We start from the raw sequence: 24,556 nt of genomic DNA, 5'->3' as shown, positions 1-24,556 counted from the left end.
TTTTATTACAGTATACTATACTATATGTATATTTCAATACTACAGTTAATATCAATATAATGTTAAATTAGAGTATTATTTGAAAAGTTTTATCCTTAAGAAATAATTTTTTTAATTTTCAAGTTTATCTCATTCATCCATTTTAATGATTTTTTTAATTATTATTTAATTTATTTAAATAATTTGATAACATTTTTCTCGTTTGTTTGTTTGTTGAAACTTAAAAATTATTATATAATAATTTTTGTAAAGTGTATTAACATTATTGGACATTATTTTTAAACTTATTTTAAACTTATTTTTTTGTTTGTTTGGTTAAAAAGACAACTATGTCTAACATGTCTGTGTTGGACAGCCATCAACAACAACAGTCCACTAAACTATTGAAATCAAATGAAACAAACGGTAGTCTACTAACCGAAGTTAAAGTGATCACCCGATCGATAAAAGTGTCCGCAAACGGAAAGCCTAATAAAGGTTTTGAACTGATATGGAGTCAACTGTCCTATACTATCGCCAGTTATTCCCATAGATTAAAATTCTGGGAAAAAACTCAGACAAAATTATTACGCGACTTAAGCGGCCGTATCTGTTCGGGTCAACTGACGGCTATCATCGGTCCGAGCGGTGCCGGTAAGACAACGTTCATCGAATGTCTGGCCGGTCGGCGGCGTATCGGCGTAACCGGCGATATCATTGTCAACGGTTCGACCAAAAATGTCAAACTAGCCTACAATTCACAGAACGAAGCACTGGTACCACATTTGACTGTCGAAGAAACCCTATTGTTTGCATCAAAACTGAAGAACTATCAGATGAATAGTTTAGTAAAAGTTCGTCTCATCGACGACAACGACAACGTATATAATGCTACGACATTTCCCGATGAAGATCTACTAATAAGACTACCCGACAGTACATATCATCATAATTTGGTCCGTACTTTGATCTATAATCTGGGTCTTGAAAACTGCTCAAACGTTAGGGTCGGCCAATGCAGGTATGGTTTTTTTGATGACATTTTTAGATCTAATTTGTTATATAAACTAAAAAACCGAATTTTTACCGATTTTTTTAGTGGCGGACAACAAAAACGATTGTCAATAGCACTTGAACTGATATCTTCGCCGTCGATACTCATGTTAGACGAGCCGACCAGTGGTCTGGATTCGGTCTCATGTCTACAATGTGTAACCCTATTACGCAAATTGTCGCGCAATGAAGAACCGATAGCCATCGCTGCGTCCATACATCAGCCGACCGCCCGTATCCTCTCGTGTTTCGATCACTTATACATACTATCACTGGAAGGCAAATGTATATACAACGGGCCGTCCAGTAAACTACTGGATTATCTCAATAGTTTCGATCTACAGTGTCCCCAATATCACAATCCGGCCGATTATATAACCGAAATAGCCAGCGGTGATCACGGCGTCGATATTATCAACAAACTGGCCGACGAACAGAAAAAACAAAAACTCAACGACTATCTGATCGATACGAGTGTCAAGATTACGAAAATTGGCCGAAAATCCAGGAAACAGAAAAAAAGTCGGGAACTGTCGAAAACATGGATACTATTCAAGCGATCGCTACTGATATCGTTCAGAGATCCGACCGACTACTGGCTCAGGACTATCTCGAGTGTAGCCATACTGGCCTTGATATCGTTACTGTACTATAATGCCAGTATCGGTACGTCCGACGGCTGTTCCAAACAAAATACATCCCAAATACTGGAAATGGTCCAGAATTTTGATCAACTATTGTTAGCTGATCCGAAAAAATCATCGATGCTTAACTTTGGTTTCCTATTTTTTGCACTGGTATTTGTATCGTTCAGTACCATAATGCCAACCATATTGACCCTACCCCTGGAAGTGGGCGTATTTGTTAAAGAATATTTCAACGGCTGGTATAGTGTCGGGTCGTATTTTGTGGCCAAAATGATTGTCAATTTGTTGCCCAATATTGTTTTCCCACTGATATTCGGTATCCTATCCTATCTGATAACTGCTCAGCTACTGGTGCTCTGGCGATACCTGTATTTTGTGGCTATAGTATTGATAATTGCATTGCTGGCCGACAGTATCGGCTTCATTGTCGGCGCATCGTTTGTCAACAATGTAAACGCTGCGGCCATAACCGGAGCCATATTTCAGATACCGTTAGTCCTGTTTACCGGCCTGTTGGTCAGGATTAATAGTCTACCGGAAATTATACGTCCGTTTACATACCTGTCCTATTTTAGACTGGGTTTCGAAACCCTGATACTAACCATATATGGTTTCGATAGGTGCGAACCAGTGAAAGAAATTACATTAACAGATCTGAAACAAACTTTCGGCAACGATATAGTCTCGGTTATGGGTTGTATACACGATTCGGGTGTTATGGACAACATTACCGCAAAGTTTGAACACTTGTCGGACAGTTATTACAAAAGTAATCCGTCGCTTGTCTTACAAGGTTTCGGTGTCACCGAAGATGACTTTTATATTGATCTAATAGTTATGATTGTCTATACAATAGTGGCCAGAATTCTGGCCTATTTTGTACTGTCATATCAGGCAAACTTGAAAAAATAAATTTAATTTATAATTATTTTTTTAAAATAAAAAAAAATTTAATAAATAATTTTCTCTCATATAATGTTTTTTTAATTATTTAAAAATTTTTTTAATAATATTTTTAATAATTTTATGTACAAACTGTGTGTATATGTATGTAACTATACTATAGTTAAAACTATATATATTTTTAGTATTAATAAATTTAAAAAAAAAATAATTTTTAATGTACTGTATTTTTTTAATAAAAACTATAATTAGGATACTATATGTATATTTATAATTATAAGAAAAAATTAAAAATTTTTACCAAATTGTTTATAACTAAGTTTTAATTATTTATTTTTTACAAAAAATTTATTGAAAAATAAATAACGTAATTTTAAATATATATTTATATATAACCAGTTGAGAATGCTAGAAAGCATTTCCATACGAACTCCTAATCAGAGTTAACCAGTTGAAAATGCTCGAAATCATTTCCATAAAATAAACTTGAATATCATAAATATTTTGATAACCATTAGTTTGTAGTAATAACAGTTATATCGTAACTTATAAAAATTAGTAGTCATGTGAGGTATCAAATGATACAGTATGACAAAATAAACTCAAATTTAGTCATGTTGGGTAACAAATGATACAGTATGACAAAATAAGCTCAACTTTAGTAATATGGGATATCAAATGATTTAGTATGACAAATTAAACTTAACTTTAGTCAAGCAGGGTATAAAATAATTCAAATAAATTATTATATTTACTCTAAATTTAACTTGAATTTAAAAAGTATTAATTCAACCTTCATTTTTTCTATCTTCTTTAAGATATAAAAATTTGTATGCTAATTCAATTCTATGCTAACTTATTTTCGATGCTTAATTCAAATCTAACAATTAAACATTAAATTAAAATTTTTTTTACTTTGCCCGCCATTTTATATATGTTCTTAAAGATATTTTTTATATTAATCCCCTATATCTTATTTTTGATGTTTTATTCAAATTTATACTATAAATATTATTTTCAATTTTTTGTACTTTGGCCGCCATTTTCTCTATGTTCCCGAAAAGATATCAAAATTTTAATGCTAATCCCCTATACCTTATTTTTGATGCTAAATTCAAATATGAAAAGTCAAACTTTCAACAAAATTCAATCAAATGACGGACTGACGGACGGTAGGACATATAGAATTCAGATACTTAAAAACAGTTATTTATAAAATACTATAATGTGTAAAATAAACTTCAAATTTTTTTTTAGTTAATAAATTCAAAAAAAAAAAAGATTACATTAAACAGATATTTAATTTTTTTTAAATTTTTTTTTTACAAATAAAACAATTTATATTTACATTGCATTAATATTTAACCTAGCTAAATAACTAATAAATTATCAATAGATAAAATAATTATTTAATTCAATTGATAAACTTATTTTTTTTTTTAAAAATAAACATAACTTTATTATGCAATGAAATTAAATAATAATAATTAAAATAAAAAAAAAGTTATTTATATTTTTTCTAAACCTATAAACAACTCTTCCGTATGAAGTTCTTCGAGATTAGACTTCATAACAACGGGAACCGTAGTCCTGGAAACCCGAACCAATCGATAGGTTTGTACCACTCGTACGATCAGTACTTTGATCTGCAACAGTGCCACCCGTTGGGCAATACAATTGCGCGGACCGGCACCAAAGGCCAGGTATGTATAGGGTTTGACCAGATCATCGACGAGAAACCGGTCGGGATTGTAACGGTCGGGATCCGGGAAATAGTGTTCGTTGTGATGCATAGCGTAGAGTTGTATATCAATTACGGTACCCTTTTCGATGGCCCGATCGCCTAATTGGGTGTCTTCGGTGGCCACACGCGATATGGCCGAYACACAGTATTTGCGCAATGCTTCGGCTATACAGGCGTCCAGATATCGGTGTTTGACCAGTGCTTCGTAGTCCACGTCCTTATGATTATTAGCAATCAATTTGCGTGTTTCCCGTCTGAGCCTATCCTGTACTTTGGTATTTACGGCCAACTCGTACAGTATGAACGCAATGTTTGATGTCTGGGAGACAATATTGCCGAAAAAAAAGACAAAACACTGGCTATAGATCTCCTCGAAGGTTAGCCGACGGCCAACAACACCGGTTGGCGCCGAAACCCTGGACGTCGTCGCCGATGATGACATACTATCGTCGCTAAGTTTATTATCGGTGTTTGTATTTTCTCGCCAATCAATCAGCACTTGTAGCAAATCGGTACACTGTTTCTGGCTGGCCATACGCTCCTGTATGATTTCGGTAAATACGTGTGCAAAATAAAAGTCGGGTACTTTGCCTACCAGTGCCTTAAAAAAAAATTAGATTATAAAACAATTTAATTTTTTTTTGTATTGAATCAATTATATACAGTATACTAGTATGTCTATTACCAGCAAATATTGTTTAACGACAAACAATTTGGGCGCCAAACTGGGCGCCACTGCCGTAAGCARCTGCCGGACAATGTTGACCTGCGGTACCCGATAGGCTGTTGTGGCGAACCGGGCTTTCGGCGTATCGTACAGACCGTCCACACGCTTACTGAACGCCGTACGCATAATCATATCCAGTGCCACATCTCTGGCCACATCGTTCAACGGTACGTCCATAGACTGGTCGGCCATCGGCTTCAGCGATCGATCCAGAAAATCGTCGCAACACTGGTTGAGCACTGGTAGCCATTGACGCAAACGGTTTGTAGTGAATGCCGGCGACAGTATGGCTCGCATTTGGCGCCACTCGTCGTCCCGTAGATTAAGCAGACCTTCGGTCAGCACTTTCTTGTATTGGCCGCCGAGTGGCCGTCTATTGCGGAAGGCGTTAAACTTGGCTATCATTACCTCTTTGACCAGTTCGGCATCGCTTAGCATCAGTTCCGGCCGATCGTATCGGTAAACTCTATTGAAAATTATTATTATTATTATTATAGTTATTATGTTAAAACTAGTTAATTAAGTTTAGTTATGTACCCGAAAATTGGTCCATATTTTTCTGACCACTCCAGTGTCTTAATATGTAATGGTTTGGGAAAATAGTTCAATAGATTGCCATAGAATGGTAACGGTGTCGGTCCGGTTACGCCAAGTGAGCACCAGTAGCTGTAGGTTTTGAGCCATGACCTATACATACATACATACCGACAACAAAATTAATTAATTAAAATATTTTTTATTAGTCTTTTTTTAAATATAATACAAAAAAATAAATAAAATTAAAATATAAATACCAATAAATCCAACTAACAATTGATAGTAATATAGTTACGAAAAATAAATATATAAACATTTTTGTTATTTTATTTTTATTTTTTTTTTTTGGATAGTCTTATTAAAAAAGTTTTTATTAAATCAATACTTTAAAAATATTTCTAAATTCTAAATTAAATACATGTATTAGTTGTTAATTTTTAAATAATAATCAAAATAAAATGCTAAAATTCAATAAATACAATAGTGTATAATAAAAAAAAAAATTTTTTTGCCTAATCATAATATATAATGACTAAAAAAATAGTTTTATAAAAAATACATATTTTTTTTGTTAAGAATTTTAATTATCTAATTCCTTCAAAAAAAAAATTATTATTTTTTTACATTTAATATTAGTATTTTGAAGTTTTTTTTATATTTTTTTAATGAAATTGTTATTTTGTTAATAGATTAATAAGTTATATATAATTATAATTATTAAGATTTTTAATTTTTAAAATTATTGATTGACATAAATCTAGTTTTTTAAAATGGCTAAATCTAACTGTATTTAAAAAAATAAATAACACATTAAATAATAAAATGATATTTTTATTGACATATTTAATAATATTTTAATGTTATATATATATTTTAATAAGCTATCCTAAAAATTATATTACATTACATTTAATTTTTTTAGTATAGCAACAACAACAAAAAATTAATTGTCATGTTTAATAATAATAATAATAATACTTTAAATATTTTAAGTTTTATTTGTCTTATAGGATAATAAGTGTATTTTAATATACATTGATATGTATGATATATATACAAAATAATTTAATTTTTTGTTTGTTTGTTTATTTTAATGTTATATATATTTTAATAAGCTATCCTAAAAATTTTGAAAAATAAGTTTTTTATTATTATAAGTTTATTACATTTTTTTAAATTTTAAAATTGAATTGAAATTCAATATTAAAAAAAACTAACATGTTAATTTTAATTGTTTATATAATAATTACATTTGTTTCTCTATTTATATTAAAGTAAATATAAATATTTTTTAGATATTTTAGTTTATAAATAAGTTTATACTATTTATTATAGTTTTAATGATTTTTTTTAAATTGACCATGTTTATTAATTTGAATTAATTTTTTGTTTGTTTGTTTATTGTAGAAAATGTTTACTATCCGGTTCGCTATCCTATTGGAAAAATCGTGGCATTGATGGTCCTGAGCCCATACCTATATTTGGCAATATTTTGGCCACATATTTGAAGCCATTGACTAAATTGGACAGTGATTGGTGCCGAAAGTATGGAACGGTATTCGGGTGTGTATTATATTATTAAATATTATACAATATATAATACATTATTATATTTTATTATTATTAATATTTATATATAACAATATATATACAGGTATAGTATATAATTGAAATATTAATATACATTTATATTTCTCTCTCTCTCTCTGTCTMTCTCTCTGTCTAAAACTCTCTCTCTCTCTCTCTCTGTCTCTCTCTCTCTCTCTCTCTCTCTCTGTCTCTCTCTCTCTCTCTGTCTCTCTCTGTCTCTCTCTCTGTCTCTCTCTGTCTCTCTCTGTCTCTCTCTGTCTCTCTCTGTCTCTCTCTGTCTCTCTCTGTCTCTCTCTGTCTCTCTCTGTCTCTCTCTGTCTCTCTCTGTCTCTCTCTGTCTCTCTCTGTCTCTCTCTGTCTCTCTCTGTCTCTCTCTCTCTCTGTCTCTCTCTGTCTCTCTCTGTCTCTCTCTGTCTCTCTCTGTCTCTCTCTCTCTCTCTCTCTCTCTGTCTCTCTCTGTCTCTCTCTCTCTCTCTCTCTGTCTCTCTCTGTCTCTCTCTGTCTCTCTCTGTCTCTCTCTGTCTCTCTCTGTCTCTCTCTGTCTCTCTCTGTCTCTCTCTCTCTCTMTCTCTCTSTCTCTCTCTCTCTGTCTCTCTCTCTCTGTCTCTCTCTCTGTCTCTCTCTGTCTCTCTCTGTCTCTCTCTCTGTCTCTCTCTTGACTCACTAACTCACTATAGATTTAACTTTTGATAATTTATATATACATATATTTTAGTTATATATTTACATTATAGTCACTAAATATACTTATTTGAAAATAAATAAATAATTTTTTTATTTATATAATCAAATTAAGCATAACATCAAACAAACAAAAAAACTTAATAATAATAATAATATTGTTATTTATCAGAATCTACCGAAACAGCGACCCGGAGCTGATGGTCAGCGATCCGGAACTAATCAAACAAATACTTGACACCCGATTCGGCTCATTTGCCGACCGACGTCCGCCAGCCATAGACGTTAGAAGTAGTTTCTCATACATACTGCCGGCACTAACGGGACGGGATTGGGAACGTATGCATCGCAACTACAAACGGGTATTTACACTGAAAAATGAACTGAAAATTGTCCCGAAAATCAACGACTGTTGCGATAAACTGATTGAAACATGGAATAAGCGAATCACCGATAAAGACAACGAGATTGATATCGAACAGTCCCTACGTGTCCTGATTCTGGACACTATGGCCTGGACTGTGTTCGGTACCCGAGTATCGCCCGAGTTTACCGAAGGTACCCGTCGGCTAACCCAATGTCTGCTACCCATGTATCTGATAGTAACACTATTCCCGAAACTAACCGAAAAAATATCCCGAGCTATCAAACTGTGTGTCCACACACACGACAAATATTTTCTGGATTACCTGAACCGCGAGATTACACAACGGGATCGTAACGGTAGTCGAGGTAACGATTTTCTACAGCTATTCATGGATTTGCGTAAACATAACAGTTTTGGTGAACCACTGGTACAGTCGGTGGTCGACGACAACGTGATTCCCGACGAGGACCGACTTACCGAACAGGAAAACGTTTGGCAGTTATTTACGTTCCCGTTCTGGAACTTCCGGTCGATGTTTACTGCACTAGGATTTGGTTTGTATGAGCTGGCAGTGAATCCCGATATCCAGGACCGGCTACGCAATGAGATCAACACTACCATTGGTGGTGGTGGCGATGGTTGTGGTGATGATGACAATGCCAGTGATACCATCGATGTCAACAGTTTAGACAAACTGGTATATCTTGAGGCGTTCCTACTGGAAGTTCATCGCAAATACCCGGTATTCTATCGCCTATCCCGTAGTGTCAGCAAAGATACGGTACTGGGCAGCACCGGTAGCACCACCACCACCGGTATTATGATGCCAAAAAACCAGATAGTCAACATACCTGTCCATGCATTGCACCATAACTCTAGCCATTACCCGGAACCTGAACTGTTCGACCCGGACAGGTTTATGCCAGAAAACCTATCATCAAATATTAACCCCTATACCTATCTGGCCTACGGTATCGGACCGCGACAGTGTATAGCCAAACGGTTCTCACAAATGCAACTAAAACTAGTATTGTGTCGATTGATACGGAAGTATGAGTTTTATAGACTTATCGACACAACTGTTCCGCCCGTCTATCATAATAATCCCGAAGCCGTTACAGTTTCGCCAATTAAATTGGGCATCAAATATGTGGCGTAAAAATTATTATTTATTTTTTTGAGTTTAAATATAAATAWATAAATTATTTTTTTTTTTTTTTTAAATTGAGATTTTTTTAAACTAAACAACAACAACAAAAATTATTGGATAATAAAATAATAATAATAAAAAATATTTTTCTCCCCCCCCCCCAAAAAAAATAAAAACATTGTTTAATCTAGACTGACCACCCATACAGGTGCCACCTGTATAATGTAATATACAGTTTTAAAAAATATGTGAAACTAATTAATAAAAGTATAAAATAACTATGAATTAAATTTTGTTAGTAAATTAAATTGCTTGTATTTTTTATTAAACAGTTTAAATATTATATAAAATAAATAATTTTTAAAAATTGTCCATATCTAAAATAAAATAAAAAAAAAACTAAATTTCAACTTTTTATATAATTATAATATATATATAAACTTAATTTTTCTTATTTTATAGTATATATATAGTTATTTAAATACAGGTTAACATAGTTGACTATAATATTTTATATACAATAAAATTCAATATATTTTATACAGGTTTACTAAAAAATAAAATGGTTGGTCAGTCTAGTATAATCAAAAAACAATTAATTAATTTAATTTTTTGATCGTTTTTCTAATTTAACAATTACACGTTTAGGCTGTACCAGTGTCAAGGTTTTATCGTATTTCAGGGGAACATCCGTTTCGGGGACGGGTAGAAATTTATATTTATCAACCAAATAAGCCAGACATGTTTTCACTTCTAACAGTGCAAATCGCATGGCTATACAATTACGGGGACCGACACCAAAGGGCATATAGGTATACGGCTTAATCAGATGACGCTTGTCGGGCATAAAACGCTCGGGTATGTAGCTATTGGCGTGCGTATAGTATTCTTCGTTCAGGTGTATGGCCGACACGGGTATCTCGATGTGTTGGCCACGCGGCAGATGAATATCGGTACCGGGTATGGTATAGTCGGTAGCGGCCACTCGTTGCAGACCCTGATTAGGTGAGTGCAGTCTCAACGACTCGGATATACAGGCGTCCAAATAGGGCAGTTGCAGACATGTCTCGTAGTCTAGTTGTTGTTGGCCAGTGGCCGGCCTTTCCGTACTATCAGTGCCGGCGGTGTTAAACGCTTCAGTGACCTCAGCGTACAGTTTTTGTTGGGCCCGCGGATTCAGTGCCAACTCGTAGATAGTGAACGTCAGTGCAGTCGATGTTGTTTCATAGGCGGCCACCATAAACACCATAGCCTGGGCCACAATCTCGTCCTCACTGAGCTTTTTGTTGGCCACTTTGAAGTCCAGTGTCCGCCGATTAGCTTCCTGTTCATCGGAACCTATATTTTATTATATTTTTTTTATAAAAAAAATTGATAATTTGTTTACTATGTATTAGCATAAAAGTATTATTATTATTATTATTAAAACTCTATAAAAATCTAAAAGTAATTTACTATAAAAATTAATATTTAATTAATAATTATTAGGTTTAGGATTATATTTATACATTAGGGGTAGTTCACATGTTATGTTCGCACTAGAGGGGAGTGGGGGGGGGGGGGGGTTGGCCAAAACGAACTTTTGTGAGCGAGTTTTATGGGAGGGTAGAGCTTTAGATTTAAATATTTTATTTTTTAAAGTGGCGGGCGGGGGGTGGGGGTTACCGTTTAGGGACATGCGAACGTAATTTTTTAAAAAATAACTACATGCAAACAATTGCAAACATAGGGGAGTGATGGGGTCTAGATTTCTTAAAATGTGCGAACTTGATATGTGAATCGCCTCTTATAAAATATTTTGAATCTATAATTAAATTTGCTATTTTATGATATTTTAGTGAAAAATACTTGACTAACATTAATATATATATATATATTTAAAAAATTTATAAAAAGTACAAGACATTTAATTTTAATTAAATTGAGTATTTCTCAAAAATATGAAATAATAAGTTTTATATAGAGGCGGTCAAATGATTTTGCGTTTTGAGTTTTTCATAGATCATATTATATAAAACAGTCTAAATAAAAAAGACGTTATTTATGACTATTATATATTTATTAGATGAATATTTCAATTATATAAATAATTCTAAAATGAAAATTTTAATATATCGACTAGTTTTCGAAATAATAGAATTTTAATATAAATTATAATATCACACTATTGTAATATGATTTATATTGTTTATAATTTGTTTATAGTTTGTATTGTAAGTTTATATTGAAAATTGATTATTTCGATTACTAGTCGATATATTAAAATTTTCATTTTAGAATTATTTATATAATTGAAATATTCATCTAATAAATATATAATAGTCATAAATAACGTCTTTTTATTTACATTTTTTATATAATATGATCTATGAAAAACTCAAAACGCAAAATCATTTGACCGCCTCTATATAAAAAAATTTTGCATCTCTAATTAAATTTGCTATTTTATGATATTTATAGTGGAAAAATACTTGACTAAAATTTTTAAAAATATATATACTGTATATATATATATTTAAAAAATTTATTAAAAAAATACTAGACTAGTCTAGACTAGAAAAAAAAAATTATAGAATATTATAGAAAATTTTAGTATTAATTTGAGTTTTTCTCAAAAAAATATGAAATAATAAGTTATATATATATATATTGAGATTATATGATATATTAATATATATAAACCTTGTAACTGATTAGTGTCCATATAATCCATGGCATCGCCATAACCGCTGTCGGCATCCATAAGCAACTGTACAAAATCGTTGTGTCTGACCATCGATTGCCGCCTTTCGGCCAAAACATTCCGTATAAACGAAAAGAAAAATCCTTTGATTCGGGTCTCAATCGATCCCAACATCAGTTTATAGGCCCAGTCGGGCATAAATACGTTAATCAAAAACCGGGCCAAAGTATACTCCAGTATTACCCGAGCATTGCTAACAAACGGATTCTCGGGACCACTATTGCCGTACGGATAGCACTTAATACCGAAAGCTGTCCGCGCGATGACATCCATGGCCAGCGAACCGAACTCTTTCTTGGCATTGATAACGCGGGCATCAATGGTATTGGCGTTTGTATCGGTTATGATTGAATCTAAATGGCCGATAAAATCGTGGACACAGTCGCCGATAATCGGATACATTAGTTTCATTTTGGCCGACGAAAACGTTGGCGAAACTATTGACCGAATACGGCGCCATTGGTCGCCGGAAGCTTCGGCCAGACTTTTCGATATAATCGGATTGTTTGGACCGTAGAGTTTGCGGTCAACAAATTGGCCGAAATCTTTGACAAACAATGTCTTAATCAGTTGGGGATCACTTATACGTAAAATAGGTTCATCGGACATATATATACTGTTAGATAATGAAAAAAATATTTTATTAAAAATAATTAATTAATTAAGAAATAATAATAATTTTAACATTTGATTTTAAAAAAATAATAAATATTTTACATATAATTACAAGTATTAAAAAAATAGATTTTTTTTATTTGAATAATTTGTGTATAAATTTTTTAATATTTAAAACAGTAAATACCTAAAAATATTTTTAAAAAAAATCTATTTATATACTAAAATAGCTAAAATCTAAAAAGCTAATACAGTTTAGTATAGTATTATAATAATAATTTAAAATTTTAGTATCTGAAAAATAATCAGGGTCAAACAAATATTTTACATATAATTATACTAAAAAAATAAATAGATTTTTTTTATTTAAATAATTTGTGTATAAATTTTTTAAATATTTAAAACAGTAAATACCTAAAAATATTTAAAAAAAAAAATCTATTTATATACTAAAATAGCTAAAATTTAAAAAGCTAATACAGTTTAGTATAGTATTATAATAATAATTTAAAATTTTAGTATCTGAAAAATAATCAGGGTCAAAAAAATAACCTCCAGGGTTAGAGACCCTCTAGACTCTAGAGTCTAGAGTCTAGACTAAAGTTAAAAACATAAAATAATGAATTAAAAATTCTATAATTAATTTTCTAAATTTTAAAAAAAAATTTGGTGATAGATATAGTTAAATAAAGTAATTAATTAAATTCATAACAAACCCATAGATTTTGCCATATTTTTTATGCCAAACCTGTTGATGAATATTATGTGGTATACGAAGCAATTGATAGATATTTCCGACAATCGGATACGGTTTGGGTCCACGTATACCATATTTAGTCCAATAGTTAAAATTGCGATTTAGATATCTAAACAACAATATATATATATATATATAATTTATTAATTATTTTTTTGCATTAATATTTATAAAAATTAAATTAGTTTTTTTAAATAATAATAAAATTATTTAATCATAAAATAGTTAATTACAATATTTATTAATATATATATATAATAACTTACTTATAAATTATAATTAAGATGATAACCACTACGGATAATGTAATTATATCCATGTTTTCTGTATATATATATATATTTAATTAAATGTTAAATTTTAAAAAATAAATAAATAAAATATATATTCTATAGCTAAACAAATAGTTGATAGTTTTTGATTTTAAAAAATAAAATATTTTTTCAACTAAGATATATAAAAAAAAGTATAAATGATATAATATTTTGTATAAAAAAAATTGTTATTAAATTTCTATAATTTTTTTTTTATAGTATACTTATAGTATAAAATTGTATTTTTTTCAATAAACTACTAAGTATCAATGTCCAAATTAGCATAATCTAACAATTTTTTTATTGCAATTAATAAAACTTTATAATATATTAAATTACAAGTCAAATACTTTTATCAAAAAAAAAAATGTTAACAAACAAATTATTTATATATATATATATATAATTTACATAAAACAATAATTAATAAGTCATATGAAATGCAACAATAAAAAAATCATATCAATCTAATGTAATATCAAATCTATGAAACTTTTATATAATTAAAATATTAATATATTATATTAACAAATAAAAAAAATACAATAATTTTTGAAATTCTTATCAAAAAAAATAAATAAATAACTTATAGTAATAAAAGTCATCAGTTTTTTATTTTATTTAATATAATGATGTTTTACAATGATTTTTATAAATTTTTCAAATACCTAAAAAATTGATTAATATTATCATATTATATATTTAATACGTCAATTAAATTTATTGAATATTCAATTAGAGTGATTAAACCCTTGAAATATTTCATAAAATATTTTTTTTTATTAGTTAATATTATTACTACTATTATTATTTCAAATGCAATTGTTTAAATTTAAATTAATATATAATATATATTATTTATTTGAATTAAAATTTTTATTTTTCAAAACACACAAAAAAAACATATAATTTTGAAACAGATTAAAAAACAAATATATAATTTTGAATTATATTAGTTAATAAAAATTTACTAATTTTACTAATTAACTAAAAAATATTTTTTATATAATTAACTAAATTATGTATAATTAATAAATATACAGACATTTAGTGCATTTAGTCTAAAAAATCAAACAAAATAAAATAATAATTGAAATTTTTTTGTTGTTGTCTAATTAATTTTCTTGACACCGATAATCACCGGTTCGGTCATTAGGACCTCGGGATGCGACCGAAACTTGACGGGAACTGTAGTCTCGGATACCCTATAAAACTCGAAACGCTGCAGTATACGAGTCATACCGAGTTTGGCCTCCAACAGTGCAAACCGCATACCGATACAGTGCCGGGGGCCGGCACCGAACGGCAGATAGGCGTACGGTTTGATTTGGTCACGATTTTCGCCGATAAATCGGTCGGGCGTATAGCGATATGGATTCGGGAAATATTTCGGATCGTGATGTAGAGGATAGACCGGTGTGTCCACTATCATGCCTTTCGTTATAGTGATACCTGTGTCGCCCAGTACTACGTCTTCCATGGCCTCCCTGGGTATGACACCGCTGGTCGGATACATGCGTATGGTTTCCGATAGACAGGCATCCAAATAGGGCAATGCCATCAGTGTTTCGTAATCAATCGACCCGTCGGCTTGTATAGCCTGTCGGCACTCTTCCCGAAGTCGGCGCTGAATATCCGGCTGTAGTGCCAGCTCGTAGAACATGTTGGCCACAGTCGAGGCCAACGTATCGAAATCGGCAAAGAAAAAGACAAAACATTGGCTAAAAATTTCTTCATCCGTTAGCTGAGCTATAAATGTCTTATTTGTATCGGATTTCAGATAGGATTCGTCGCCATAAATCCCTGGATGTTGTTGTCGTTCAGATTCTTCAATACTGTCCAACTCTTTCGGCTCTTTAGCCGAAACAGCGGCTGCACCGGTAGTAGCCGTATCACTACTACTACTACTACTACTACTACTACTACTACTATTGTTACCCGTTTTGATGTCGCAAAGTATCTGCAATAAATCGTTACGCCTCACACCCGACGACTGTCTGTTTTGTATAATCTTTAGCAAAAAATCATAGAAGTATTGGTCGGGTAGCGGCTCTTTGACAAACCATTTGATCGTTTTGAATACCAGTCCCGATAGTGTGGGAAACAGTGTTAGCAAACACATCTGATAAGTAGGAAAAGCTATAATACGGTGAACGTTGCGCAGGAACTGATGGTTAGGATTGCTATAGATATCGATACGAGTGCCCAATGCGGCACTGGATATCATATCCAGCGACAGGTCTTTCATTGTTATCTTGATGTTGATTTTGGGTCCCGTTTCGGCGATTGTCTTCTCCAGGTTATCCATAAATCTTGTACAACATTCGTCCAGTAGGCCGACCATCAGTTTCAGTTTGCGTGTAGTAAACACCGGGTTCAGTATGTTTCGCATACGGCGCCACTCGTCGTCACGCAAGTTGGGCAACATTTTACCGAATCGTGAGTTGATTCGCCGTTTAATTGGCCGCCGATTGCGAAACGATTGGAAATCTTTAACCATAACCTGTTTGATGAGTTCCGGATCGGATATCAGTAGTTCCGGTTTATCGAAACGATAGACACTAAAACATATATATATATATATATATATATATATATATATATATATATATATATAGATTAATATATATAATAAAGTTTATTGTATGGATTGTATGGATATAAAAGTATAGTTTTATATATATGTATGTTTAGTCAACAAAAAAAAACTAATTACCCGATTAATGGTCCATATTTTGTATACCATTTGCTACTTTCATAGACATAGGGCTTAATAAATGTTGCCATCAGATTGCCGACAATAGGCAGGGGTGTCGGGCCAGGTATGCCACGAGAGCTCCAGTAGCTGTACGTACGCTTCCATGACCTAAATTATAGATATATATATATTATATAGTATATATGTATGTATATGTTGTTAAATATATAATAATTATTGTAGTTATGTATAATTTTGATAATTATAATATCAATATAAATGTTTAAAAAAAAAGTTTAAGAGTTAATATTTTTATTTAAAATAATAAAAAAAATTAATACAAATACTTACAAATATAGATAAATGATTACTGCTGTTAAAAATGGCAAAATTAATGACCAAAAATAAAACATTTTTTTAAAAATCAAATATTCAAATTAATTTTTTATATTTTAAATAAATATTTATTTATATATAAAAACTAATCAATTAGTAAAAAACTTTATAGTATTATAACTATTATTCTTAATTGAAAATATTGATAATAACTAACTAAAAAAAATGTCTAAAAATTAAATATTTTATTGTTTATACTTTAACTGATTCTCAAAACAATATAAGTGTTAGTATAAAAATTTTTTTAATGTTAACTATTTTTATTTTTTGAATTAATATTTAAAGTTATTCTGAAAAAATTTATAACTTAATAATGAGTTTGTATTTATAATAACTAATGTTTAAAGAATGTAAATTGTTTTTTTTGATAATATTAAGTGCAAAATAAATATTATTAGTCAGCAATAAATGTAAAGAAATATGAGAGACATAGAGAGAGAGAGAGAGAGAGAGAGAGAGAGASAGAGAGARAGAGAGAGAGAGAGAGAGAAAAAGAAGAGAGAGAGAGAGAGAGAGAGAGAGAGAGAGAGAGAGAGAGAGAGAGAGAGAGAGAGAGAGAGAGAGAGAGAGAGAGAGAGAAAGAGAGAGAGAGGAGAGAGAGAGAGAGAGAGAGAGAGAGAGAGAGAGAGAGAGAGAGAGAGAGAGAGAGAGAAGAGAAGGAGAGAAAGAGAGAGAGAGAGAGAGAGAGAGTGAGAGAGAGAGACAGAGAGAGAGAGAGAGAGAGAGAGAGAGAGAGGAGAGAGAGAGAGAGAGAGAAAGAGAAGGAGAGAAAGAGAGAGAAAGAGAGAGAGAGAGAGAGAGAAAGAGAGAGAGAAGAGAGAGAGAAGGAGAGAGAGAGAGGAGAGAGAGAAGGAGAGAAAGAGAAGGAGAGAAAGAGAGAGAAAGAGAGAGAGAGAGAAGAGAGAGAGAGAAAGAGAGAGAGAAGGAGAGAGAGAGGAGAGAGAGAAGGAGAGAAAGAGAAGGAGAGAAAGAGAAGGAGAGAAAGAGAGAGAGAGAGAGAGAGAGAGAGAGAGAGAGAGAGAGAGAGAGAGAGAGAGAGAGAGAGAGAGAGAGAGAGAGAGAGAGAGAGAGAGAGAGAGAAAGAGAGAGAAAGAGAGAGAAAGAGAGAGAGAAGAGAGAGAGAAAGAGAGAGAGAAGAGAGAGAGAGAGAGAGAGAGAGAGAGAAAGAGAGAGAAAGAGAGAGAMAAGAGAGAGARAGAGAGAGAGAGAGAGAGAGAGAGAGAGACAGTGAGAGAAACAGTGTGAGAGACTCGGATCGGGTGSTAGTGTTAATCGWTGGACGGGTAGCTAAGTTTGCCGAACCCTATGTTTTATTGGCCAACAAGTCGACCATTTTCTATAAGGAATTTTTTTTTTTGATTATAGATTATATAAAATTATATTTATTCATATATTAATTATACTGAATATGTTATTAGAAAATATAGTAAATTAATATAACTAATAATGTTTAAAAAACATTTTTTCTTTGTTTTTAATTATTATTAATGACTAAACATTATTAAACTTACCGTAACCGACCGGGCGCATTTGCCCATGGCAAACTAGGTAGTGGGTTTAGTAACCATGGCGATTGAAAGTTAAAATTATTGGCTTTTTTATGAGTTATTACGGTTGTCTAATATATCAGGCACTTTTTTTTTGTTTGACATTTATGATTTTTATATGAACTTTATAAGTGTTATCTGAAATATCAATTACCCAGTAATAATCAATTTCAAGTAATTATACTATATTTTAAGTAATTATATACTGTATTATAATCAGGGTTTTTTTTGAAAAAAAAATTATTAATTAATTTATAATAAATTGTTTTATCAATATAAATGTTTGTATTTTTGTTTTTTATCTACCTTTAATTAAATGATAATATCATTGGAAATAAGTATATAAATTGTAAATTTAATTAACACACTAAAAATATTAAATTCTTTTTATGAAATATAATTACTTATTAGCAATTATTAATGGCAGACAAATAAAATAAATCTCCAAAAATGCCAGGCATTTATGGCATCTATTTTGGGCATTGCTATGACACTAATTTATTTCCTTAAAACCCTGATTATAAAGCGAACATTTGCGAACGAGGGGGGAGGGGGGTAAAGTCTATAAGAACGTTCGCATTTAAATAATGAATGAATTTAAGGGATTAATTTTGAGTAAACTTAATCCTTTGATAAACGGTTTAATAACTAATTTTGAATAAATATATGACTTTTGAATAATATTAATTTATTTTATTATTTGATTATTTTAAAAGTTAAAATAATTTTATAAAATATTTATTTAAATGGTGGGGGGGTTAAGGACATGCGAACGTAATTTTTAAATATCATTACATGCGAACAATTGCGAACATAGGGGGGGAGGGGGTCTAGATTTTTTAAAAACTGCGAACGTAATATGTGAACAACGCCTTATACAAATATTTTTCAAATATAAATTAAAAATTAATTAATTAATAAAAAAACAATAATATGATTTCTATATCATCTGTATAATCAAATAATAGTTAATATTATATATATAATATAAATAATTAGATATATTTACATTACATACATTAATACGTCAATAAAATTATTGATTAATTAATATTTTAACTTTAAATACAAAATAATTAAACCCTTATAAACCTTTAATAATAAATTTAATTAATTAATATTATTACTATTATTTCAAATTAAATTTTATAACAAAAAAAATATATCTATTATTTATTTTTTATATTCAAAACACAAAAAATATATTACAAATGAATTATTTTTTTTTAATAATATTAATTAATAAAACTTACTAATTGACTAATTAACTAAAATAAAAAATAATAATATGATAATTAACTAAATTATCAATAATTAATATATACAGTTATTATATTAGTGTAATATCTAAAAAAATAGTCTTAAATAATAATTACCTGAAATTTTAATTAATTTTGTTGTCACCGATAATATAGGAATTATAAAATTATAGATGAATTATAGATATTTAAATATATTTAAATATATATATATTAATATATATATATTAATATATATATATTAATATATATATATATATTATACAAATAAACTATAGTTAATGGGTATCTCTATCTATAATACTGTAGTTATGTTAAATTATAAGCCACACATCTATTAGGTATTAAACATATAAAAACATATTAATACTGTATATAAAAACTTTTAAACTGTAAATATAATTGAAATGTTTGTTTGATTTTTATTGTTGTTTTTGTTGGTTGTATTGATATATTTATTAATTAATTATTATTTAGTTAATTATTAGTTAATTAAAGTTAAAATCAATCAATAACTTTGTATAACTTTTAAATATAGTTTGAAATTAATTAATTGATTGTTTATTATAATGTTTTAAATAAATATTTGTATTAATGTATTGATAGATCAGTGATTGTAAACTTAAATATAATTTTCAGTTTTCAAAAAAATAATTATAAATAAATTAATGTAAGTATTGATTGTAATTAAAATTTGATTTAAATTTTTATATAATAATAATAATAATAATAAACAATTTATTTCTGATAGTTTTTAATTCATTGAAAAATAAATTATTAAATAAATATCGAAATAAAAAATCAAAAAAAAAAAAACTATTTAAAGACATAAAAAGTTAGATAACTGAAGACAATGACCACAACAACAGCAATAATAAGACCGAAGGATTCGTTCGATCGTTTCGGCGATGATTTGTGTCAACTATTGCTAACTTATCTGCCAATCGATGACCGCTTAAGACTGCGATCGGTATCCAAACAGTGGTCGGCATTGATATTCAATACGGAAACTGATCTCATATTTGATAGGAAACTATTGATGAAATTGTTTGGCGATAACTATAAGTCCATTGATAATCGAAAACAAACATTGAATTTGTTTGAATTGATTTTGAAATTATGTCCAACTATTATAACAATCAGTATAAATGGTTATGAATTTACTGGCGATTACTTTAATCTACTAAATAATCGGAAATACTGTTACCGATTGACATCAATTAGTCTGAATCATAGAAATGATATCTTAGATAATAGTTATGGTCAAGCATTTGATTTATTTCGGCGACGATTTGGTCAACAATTACAGTCATTGACGATTAACGGCAAACGTATCAATGGTAGCCATCAATTGTTTCATAAATGTTTGGCTAGTTTTACAAATTTAAAGACATTGGACATCAATATACGGGAAGAAAATCTTGATTTGAATGTTATAATTGGCGACAATAAGTCCAATTCATTGCCGAAAACTGTCCAATCATTTACCTTAAAACTGGATAACAATTCAATGAAATTATTTACAAAATTTATGGCCAATTATGGCCAACAAATGCGATCAATGAATCTGTTGGCGAATAAACTTGAAAATGACTACAACTTCAAGACAATGATATCGGGTTTATCGCAAATGCAACAATTGAAACGATTGGCCATTAGATTGCCGGGTGATTTCGGTACCAATGAGATCGTTGAATTGTTCAAAACAATTGGCCGCCGGTGTCGTCAGCTGACAGAGTTTAGCTATACATGTAAACGATCGCCGACTGACTTAAATCAGATAATTTTGTCCATCAATGAACAATTGTCGCCCGAATTGAGACGATTATCGCTGGATTGTTATAACCGATTCAATCAGCATTTAATACTGACCAGCGATTCGCTAAAACAATTGTTCCGTTTGACACATTTGACACTTCGGCTATACAAATATCGGGTAATCAGTGACCAGTTTTTTCGTAATATTCATCTCAATCTTCCGCGACTACAGCATATCAAATGTTACAGTCTGTCCATCACTGAGTTATCGATCCAAGCTATGGGACAGTTGGCACATCTGACCGATGTCTGTCTATCGCCCAATGGATCTACTCATACAACTGATGATTATATTAGACAACATTTACTGATCCGTACAAAACTTGTCAAACATTTGCTTATTGGTTACAGGAGTTCAGTAGATGGTAGCCATCAAGTGTTTAAATACGGTAAATATAATTGAAACAAATAGGTAGTAACCGGTAAATAATAATAGTAGTAATGTTTTATTTTGGTAGTGATTATAGCTTATTGATTAGTGATTGACACTTTAAATTGTGTGTTTTTTTATATAATTATCTATTTAACCCATATATGTTGAATGTTATGGGAAATAATGCGAAAATATTTAATCTTTTAACAGTAGTCACTAATGTAGTGCTTATTATTAATTAATTAATTAACATATTTAACTAAACATTGCATAGCAGTTAAAAAAAAAAGTTTACAAAATAAAATTGATGTAAATTATAATGTTTATAATGCTTATAATGTTGAATATAATTTATATTTATAATACTTAATTAATAAAAAATGATAAAATTAGATATTTTTAATTATTAACACTAATTTACAATACAATTAACCAATTTTCTCCACATATGAAATATATATATATATATATATATATATATATATATATATATTATATATTTTTTAAATACTTATGTATAATAATTTAGTGATTAATTATTAACAGGGATGATTAATATTATAAGATAATCATTGATAATTATTTGTATTAAAATTTGATGATTTATGTTTAATTATAATTATTATTGTACCAAAATTATAAAGATTACATTTTTTTAAATAATTATATTAATAAAAAAAAATAATATTACAGTAAATTTATAAATATATGATATTTAATTATTATTGTATAGTACTGTATTATACGGTAATAATACATTATGTGTGTGTGTATAATATAATCAAACAATTTATTTGTTGTTTATTTTGATAAAAAATGATATAATATTTCATATTAAATGTATGATAAATAAAAATATATTAAATTTTGAAAATATTAAAAAAAATAATATTATTATGCAACTTTAACATCACATATATATATTAGATTTTATAATTTTAAAAACTACTATACATTATGTACTTTAAAACTGTTTTTTTCACAAATTAAAAAAATAAATATTAAATTTGACACAAAAATAATTTTTAATAAAATATTATTGACAATTATTATAATTTACTAATGTTTTAATTATATATATATATAAAAGAAATAATTAAATTTAAAACTAAAAATAATTTACATTATAATATAAAAGTGTGTATATAATGTAATTTAATAGAAATAAACAAATTTTTATTTGATTACTCTATAAGTAAAATTAAATTTTGATTTTAAACTATTAACAAAAATTAATTTATATACAAATTAATTGCTAATTAGTTTTGTTTAAACAATTGGTTTTGTAATTTTTTTTGTTGTCTTAAATACAGTAAATAACACCAAATAAAACCAGTTTAGTTTTAGTAGGTAGCCTGCGGCTTAATTTGACTCAACACGGGAAAACTCACCCGGCCCGGACACTGGAAGGATTGACAGATTGAGAGCTCTTTCTTGATTCAGTGGGTGGTGGTGCATGGCCGTTCTTAGTTGGTGGAGTGATTTGTCTGGTTAATTCCGATAACGAACGAGACTCTAGCCTACTAAATAGATTGCCGACTTATAACGTCGACAACACTTCTTAGAGGGACAGGCGGTGTTTCAACCGCACGAAACAGAGCAATAACAGGTCTGTGATGCCCTTAGATGTCCGGGGCCGCACGCGCGCTACACTGAAGTGATCAGCGTGCATTCAAAAACCTACTCTGTCAAGAGTGGGGAACCCAATGAACCTTCTTCGTGATTGGGATAGGGGATTGTAATTATTCCCCTTGAACGAGGAATTCCCAGTAAGCGCGAGTCATTAGCTCGCGTTGATTACGTCCCTGCCCTTTGTACACACCGCCCGTCGCTACTACCGATTGAATGTTTTAGTGAGGTCTTCGGACTGGCCGGTGCAGCTGCTCTTGTAGTGGCAGCGCTGTGCTCGGAAAGATGCCCAAACTTGAACATTTAGAGGAAGTAAAAGTCGTAACAAGGTTTCCGTAGGTGAACCTGCGGAAGGATCATTACCGTATGTTGTAGAGTTTAACTCATACACAAACGGCAATTTGTTGAACGCAAAAGTCGCTCAATCGATAGATAAGCGGCAAACATATCCCAAACGGTACATAACCGTTCATAGGTGATCACAAGGTACACAACAACAACAACAACAGTGTAACTGTTAGGTGTTGTGTATGAGAGCGACCGATCACCACTGAATATGAACACTTTAGTACCGGTGTTTGTCTGCAAAAAACACAAGACAAGTCATGAGGTGTCTAATCTGAGCAATGCCTACACACCGTCAAAGTGTGAGCACTTTGTCGCTATCGGCGTCAAAGTCGGGCTACAGAGTGATAGTCATAGGGTGCGCCCAAAGACTGTCGCTAGGCTTAATTATTGTGAGCGGTCTATGATCGTAAGCAATGCCGTAAAGACTTGACTTGTGTGTGCGCTTTAAGTTGAAAAACTTGTGCCTTTGATAACAATTGATAAAAACACAATGTGCAGTACAACTGCAAACGGTGGATCACTCGGTTCGCTGGTCGATGAAGAACGCAGCTAGCTGCGATAAGCGGTGTGAAATGCAGGACACGCCGAGCACTTGATTTTCGAACGCATATTGCAGCCTCGGGTCTTTCCCGGGGCTTCGTTTGTCTGAGGGTCGTTAACATAATAAAAACATAGTAAAAG

General features: G+C 30.5%; 5 protein-coding genes and 1 non-coding gene across 6 annotated transcripts; 3 read left to right on the top strand and 3 right to left on the bottom strand.

Moving 5' to 3' along the window:
• Positions 1-292: 292 nt before the first annotated feature.
• On the top strand, positions 293-2,591 carry LOC128959099 (ATP-binding cassette subfamily G member 4-like). The gene is made up of 2 exons (XM_054305042.1): positions 293-1,000; positions 1,079-2,591. The coding sequence occupies exons 1-2, from the start codon at positions 330-332 to the stop codon at positions 2,589-2,591; spliced, it is 2,184 nt and encodes a 727-aa protein (XP_054161017.1). The 5' UTR covers positions 293-329.
• Positions 2,592-4,090: 1,499 nt separating this feature from the next.
• LOC128959098 (cytochrome P450 3A18-like) lies at positions 4,091-5,729 on the bottom strand. The gene is made up of 3 exons (XM_054305041.1): positions 5,591-5,729; positions 5,012-5,519; positions 4,091-4,927 (listed from the first exon to the last, which is right to left on the bottom strand). The coding sequence occupies exons 2-3, from the start codon at positions 5,489-5,491 to the stop codon at positions 4,091-4,093; spliced, it is 1,317 nt and encodes a 438-aa protein (XP_054161016.1). The 5' UTR covers positions 5,492-5,519; positions 5,591-5,729.
• A 1,086-nt stretch (positions 5,730-6,815) lies between these two features.
• LOC128959097 (cytochrome P450 3A41-like) lies at positions 6,816-9,387 on the top strand. Its single transcript, XM_054305040.1, has 3 exons — positions 6,816-6,864; positions 6,998-7,153; positions 8,034-9,387. Exon 3 carries the CDS (start codon positions 8,062-8,064, stop codon positions 9,385-9,387), a length of 1,326 nt encoding a protein of 441 aa, XP_054161015.1. The 5' UTR covers positions 6,816-6,864; positions 6,998-7,153; positions 8,034-8,061.
• Positions 9,388-10,000: 613 nt separating this feature from the next.
• Positions 10,001-13,812, bottom strand: LOC128959096 (cytochrome P450 3A4-like; the record flags this gene model as incomplete). The annotated part of the gene is made up of 4 exons (XM_054305039.1): positions 13,760-13,812; positions 13,453-13,602; positions 12,061-12,737; positions 10,001-10,716 (listed from the first exon to the last, which is right to left on the bottom strand). Coding segments are annotated over exons 1-4 (1,596 nt in total), but the record flags the coding sequence as incomplete, so codon positions are not given.
• Positions 13,813-14,918: 1,106 nt separating this feature from the next.
• On the bottom strand, positions 14,919-16,918 carry LOC128959095 (cytochrome P450 3A7-like). The gene is made up of 3 exons (XM_054305037.1): positions 16,857-16,918; positions 16,524-16,673; positions 14,919-16,368 (listed from the first exon to the last, which is right to left on the bottom strand). The coding sequence occupies exons 1-3, from the start codon at positions 16,916-16,918 to the stop codon at positions 14,919-14,921; spliced, it is 1,662 nt and encodes a 553-aa protein (XP_054161012.1).
• A 7,458-nt stretch (positions 16,919-24,376) lies between these two features.
• LOC128959152 (5.8S ribosomal RNA) lies at positions 24,377-24,530 on the top strand. Its single transcript, XR_008484578.1, has one exon. It is a non-coding gene; the product is annotated as a 5.8S ribosomal RNA (ribosomal RNA).
• The last annotated feature ends 26 nt before the right edge of the window (positions 24,531-24,556 follow it).

Source organism: Oppia nitens, unplaced genomic scaffold (genome assembly GCF_028296485.1).
Source record: "Oppia nitens isolate AA-2021 unplaced genomic scaffold, nextdenovo-longstitch-racon4-pilon3 scaffold41_pilon_pilon_pilon, whole genome shotgun sequence".
In the NCBI taxonomy this organism is placed as follows: Eukaryota; Metazoa; Arthropoda; class Arachnida; order Sarcoptiformes; family Oppiidae; genus Oppia; species Oppia nitens.
The sequence above is the reverse complement of the archived record's forward strand: the minus strand, read 5'-3'. Positions and strand labels throughout refer to the sequence as shown.